The 5460-nt window shown below is 52.9% G+C and overlaps 1 protein-coding gene across 1 annotated transcript in view; it reads left to right on the top strand.

Moving 5' to 3' along the window:
- The window catches only part of FAM160B1 (family with sequence similarity 160 member B1), a 17649-nt gene that overhangs the window by 7266 nt on the left and 4923 nt on the right, over positions 1 to 5460 (top strand). Inside the window, exons 6-9 of the mRNA XM_018573159.1 lie at positions 1894 to 1970; positions 2066 to 2258; positions 3674 to 3843; positions 4238 to 4378. Of these exons, the coding sequence (XP_018428661.1) occupies positions 1894 to 1970; positions 2066 to 2258; positions 3674 to 3843; positions 4238 to 4378 (581 nt within the window). The remainder of the gene's footprint in view (positions 1 to 1893; positions 1971 to 2065; positions 2259 to 3673; positions 3844 to 4237; positions 4379 to 5460) is intronic.

Here is a 5460-nt window from a genome sequence, read left to right on the forward strand (position 1 = left end):
GCGTCCTATACATGGGGGGGCGTCTTATACATGAGGGGCGTCTTATACACGGAACAATACGGTATTTACATCCAGCACCACAGTGCTCCCTCTGCTGGCTGCACCTGAACATTTCAACCTCGTGGACTTCTACGGGCCACCTCCCAGCCGGGAGACAGAAGCGGCCAGGAGAGGGAATCAGGCAGCACTGGGTTTCAATGATTTCAAACAGCAGAAGAGCGACCCTCAGATCTCGGTATGTAGGGCTCTGCAGAGGGTGAGAGTGGGATCATTTAGGTCGTGGGGGGGATAGCTGCACGTTGTCTAAAAGTGCACCTATTCTTTAAACACTGTTGAGGCAATAAGGCTTTGTACCTCACCTGTAAAACATTCTCTATATGGGGGTCTTACCACCTCGATTGCCCTTATTATAGCCCGGCGTCCTCATCCAGGGAAGGTCCCAGGCCCGTGCTGTAATAGACTGGGATGGACTCCTTGGATGAGCTCATACAGACACATCTGAGCACTGGGATCCTTGTCATCGGGTGTACTGGCACATTATTGTCTATGAAATGCATTCACTGACTCATTTCATCCAAATATAGGGATAGGGCTTTTAAAAGCCGAGAACAAATATGTTTATTTTTAGGAAATAGCCCCAAACAAATCCAGGGCGGAGTTCCCAAAACCTGCCAGGAATGCCACGAGGGGCCCCCAGACCTCATGCTGGATTATTTCATTATAATAAGAATTAGAAATGGACACCCCGAGGTGAATGGGAACATAATGTGGAGCTTTGACGGGGGATCTCGCTGATGGCGAGGGCCGGTGGGTGACGCAGCCCGGCAGACTCCACCTATAACTTTAATGTTGGTGATATAACTCATTGAAAGAGTTTTGTTGTATTTGTTCAATAAAGCCCCATTCACACCGAGTGGAAAATCCTGCGGTTTAGCGCATTTTTGCCGCGCGATATCGCGAGAAGTCGCCGGCCAATGGTTTTCAATGGAGCTGTCTTAATGTACAGCTCCATGTCGCAAGACGCGCCTGCAGGACGCTTGTTCCTGCGATGTCGCGCAAATTCCCTTTTTTTTTCTCTCTCAATGCAGCCCGACGGTGAAGGTCGCGCGATCGTCGCTGGAAGGTTGCCCGAACCGTCGCACGGAAATTTGCTCGAGGTGAGTGTCGCTTAGGCTCCATTCACACTAAGCGACACTCACCTCGAGCGGATTTCCGCGCGGCGGGATAGCGCGACGGTTCGAGAGACGTTCCACCGCCTTCACCGTCAGGGCTGCATTAAAAAAAAGGAGATTCGCGCGACATCGCTGTACATTAAGAAAGCTCCATTGATAACCATTGGACGGCGACTGCTCGCGATATTGCGCGGAAAAAATGCGCGCTACCGCGGCGCAAATCGCTGCATTTTCCGCTCAGTGTGAATGGGGCCTTAATGCAAAAAATGCCTGTTGGTCCTGCCGGTGAGCTGATCATTTCCTGTACTTTCTGCTTCTGCTGAACCCTTATCAGCTACATTGTTCCTAGCTGTCTCTGAGAGCTACAGGACACCCCCTCCACATTGTAATGGAGATGAAGAGAGGGGGAGGTGTTCTGTTGTCTAAAAACACTTTCTGTCCTAGGGTGACAACACTGCTCCTCTTCATATACAGATACAGTATGGGGAGTGAGCGTTGTCACCACCCCAGGACAGGAAGTGTGCTACTGGCAGGATCACCGGTTTAAAATAAAGGGAAAGAAGCTTGAAAAAACGAAAACTAATGCAGCCGCCACATGTAGAGTCCGCTTCTCTGTGATATGACATTTGTTTTTAGGTTTAGGCTTTAATACCACTAGTGTGCGGAGTGATTTCCGTACGTTGTCACCTTTTCAAGGAATTTCTGCTTTGTCTCCTTTAAGATGGCGGCTGCCACAATGGCCAGGTCAGTGCGGGAGAGGTTCCTGGTCGGTGTGATAGGACCGCAGTTGATGCAGACGTGAGTGTTTGATGTTGTTTTGCGGTCCGTTCTGCCTCGGTTCCTCACACAGCGCTTAGTCACGGCCCGACATCTCCATCCTTCTCTTCCCTCAGGTCGGAGATCGGCATCCTAACGGGCACGTCGCTCCTGCATAGGATTGTGCGGCAAGTCACATCCGACGCCCTCCTACAACAGATCGTCTATTTCCTGCTGGGCGAGGAGCGGGATCCCGAGACGCTGAGCGCGGTCCAAAAAATTCCGCTCCGCCATCGTCTGATAGAACACTGCAACCACATCTCCGATGAGGTGAGAGCCGGCCGTCCTTGTGAGGGGGCCCCAGTAATCGGTTTGCATGCCGAATGCCGATTGGTTTTATTTATCAGGTCAATTTAATTTTTAACATATAAACAAATAGCATTTGGGAATTTCGTGTTGTCACGGACAACAGGGGTGTCCGTCCACAGAGAGGAGGACAGTCCGGGTAATGGCAAGAGCGTACCTGGGAGTAGAGAGGCAGCACGAGGGTGCGGACGGTGGAGTGCAGCTGCCGCCTACCTTGGTGTGAGCCAGGAGTGACGAGGAAGGCCTTCCCTTGCTGCTCTCGGCTGAGCCCCACTGGAGAGGGAACAGTAGTTGTACAGACGGAGAGGGGCACGAGTGCCTGCGGCTGGTATGACTGCTGGACACACTTGGTGTGCTGATGGTGACAACAGGGCGCCAGAGGCAGCTGGTGGTCGATGGCAGACCAGACGACACTGGTGTGAGGAGCCGAAGCGTAGTCAGGGACAAGCCAGATCGGTAAGGTGCGGTCAGCGTGGTACATGAGCAGGTGACAGAAGCGGAGTCGGGAGCAGGCCGGGTCATACACTAGCGAGCAGAATGGTACCGGATCAGGAGGCAGGAGAATGGTCAGGGACGAGCCGAGGTCACAAGCAGGCAGAGTCAGGAGTAGTCAAGCCGGGTCAGACATATGCAGGTTACAGCTGAAGATCTCTCAGCAAAGTGCAGATGCAGGAGCCATCTTTAAATAGCCCGCCTGGCGCCAAGGAAATGCGTGTGCACGTTTTCGCGTGCGTACGTGCACGTTTTTGCGCATGCGCAGTACTAGCGGCAACGCGCCGATTATGCGCATAGCGTGCAGCGGTCCGGGCAGAAGCTGTACTACGGTTGCTGACTGATGCACCCTGACAGCAGCAGGTCAGACAACTGCAGCTACCCGGAGGCGCACAGGAGTCATGGAGGGGCACAGGGGTCCGTTTGGAGAGACGGGAAGCACAGAGTGCCCCTGCAGACATGATGTGCAGAAAACACAGGCACGGGAAGGGCAGTGGTGTTTGGGGGGGCTCATAGGAGGCATCGGAAGCATGGGTGATCCAGCACTGCAGTCTGTACCTGCGCCGACTGGTCCTCATGCCGCTGCAGTTCTGGGGCCTCACAGGAGGCTGGAGGCACCCTGCTGCTGGACAGCCAATGAGAATTGTCCGTGTCACCCAGGAAGTGTATTGGACCTCGAGAAGGACCCTCTCATTATGCTGTAGGAAGAGGGAAGACTCAGGACCCGACACGTTACCATGGATTTAGGGAAGTAGTAAGTGGGGGGATGAATAATGTGCCCCGGAAAGGAGCTTTACGATAATTTCTCCTCATAGTGATTTGTTTTTGTTGTACAGACATTTCTGCTATAATTCACCCCAGTATTCCACCCCCACCCCCCCCCACAGATCAGTATTATGACGCTTCGGCTGTTCGAGCACCTTCTGCAGAAACCCAACGAGCACATCCTCTATAACCTGGTCCTCCGGAATCTGGAGGAAAGGAACTACACAGAGTACAAGCCGCCGTGTCCGGAGGACAAGGACATCGTGGAGAACGGGCAGATCGCCGGAGCTGTGTATGTTACACCATGGTATAGCTTCAAAGGTCCTCCCTGGGGGTCTAAGGATAGACATTTCTCTATGAAGTGAACCCGTGCGTTACCTATGCAGGGGACGGCACCATGTACACTGCCAATGCTGGTGCCAACAGTAGCTTATACTTGTCATTGCTTCCCCTCCGCTCCGGTAGAAAAGCCCCATGAAAGAACCAAGTCACCCTGTTTAGAGCTTACACCGTGCGGAGGACTCCTCCTCCGGCCCCCATGTGACCGTGTTCAGGACTGGCTATTGGTCACTGAGGCACCCAGTGCTGTATTATAGTAGAGAAGTTATTATTCCCCCATACCCAGAACATCGAGTATTTCCCTTCACTTGGAGTGGAGTTGATTGTGTCTCTTTTCCCGGTTGCAGAGATTTGGAAGAAGACCCGATTTTCACCGATATGTCCCCCGAAAATACGCTATCCAAAGAGTGGCTAAGCTCCTCCCCTCCCATCACCCCGGACCACCAGAGGAATGATGGGAAGACAGAGGTGCACAAGATCGTCAATAGGTGAGTCCTCAATGATGGATGCGGGCACAGCTGGCTCTGCTTCTAGATAGGCAGAGCCAGCTGTCAATCCCGCAGCTGGGCGGATCCAGACACAATTGTCGGGATCCATTTCGGCTGCAGTGTCTCAGTATACCGCGAGCTGTAGCTCCCTATATACTGAGCTTTGGGTGACGGGAGGAGGCTAGTTTGCGTTCTCCCGCTACCCTCAGGAGAACTATGGGGAAAAACACTGACCCCATAGTTCTCCTTTAAAGGGAATCGGTGCTTTGCCCATGCAAGCTGAGCCCTGGGTTTATTTCAATGTGGACCTCCCCAGACATATATTTCTTTCTCTCATTGCATCTCTGTTCAGCCGCCAGGAGGGAAAGGACATCCTGTTATAAGCTGAGTCACCAGAGTTGTAGCATACACAGTGCTATGGACTTCCCATGTGAGGCCACCTTGAGAGCCTCACTCCAGGAGACCCAGATATTCCGGGGAGGAGGTGAACTCATCCCACTCGAACCAGGTGGAGCAAAACCTAGCCAGCATCCCCCCAGAGGACAGGTGCGGTCTTCCATCTGATGTCTCAAATCTTGCTAAACCAGAGCTGGATGGTGGGAGGAGAGACCTGTCTCCACAGAGCCGGGGATACATGCCCGAGCTGCATTGACGAGGTGAATCGCCACCGGACGCATGTATCCCCTTAAAGGGCTCGAGTTATGATGGAGCAGAAAGTACGAGGGTGCCCTGGGAATCTCCCATGTGCTATAATGGCTATAATGGATGCTCATCCATCCTTGAATGCCCCTTCCCTTTCCTTCAGTGGCGGGGGGAAGCACTAAAGGAATCTTATTCCACCACTAGATGTCCTCAGTCTTCCAGATTGTCTGACACCCAAAATGAACCCAGAAGACTGAAGACATACTGTGAGTGCAGGGCGTCATGGATCCTGCACCGTGGGGGACCGCCATGGCCGTGCTATGTACCAGCAGGGAGCAGTGCTCATGCCAGCACCACTATCTGCATCATTGAAGACCACCATTCACCGATGGAAGATCCGAATACCCTGCGAGTCTTGTGACTGTCCTTAAGGCTACAGA

This window comes from Nanorana parkeri, unplaced genomic scaffold (genome assembly GCF_000935625.1).
Source record: "Nanorana parkeri isolate BGI_ZX_2015 unplaced genomic scaffold, ASM93562v1 scaffold2260, whole genome shotgun sequence".
NCBI classification, from domain to species: Eukaryota; Metazoa; Chordata; class Amphibia; order Anura; family Dicroglossidae; genus Nanorana; species Nanorana parkeri.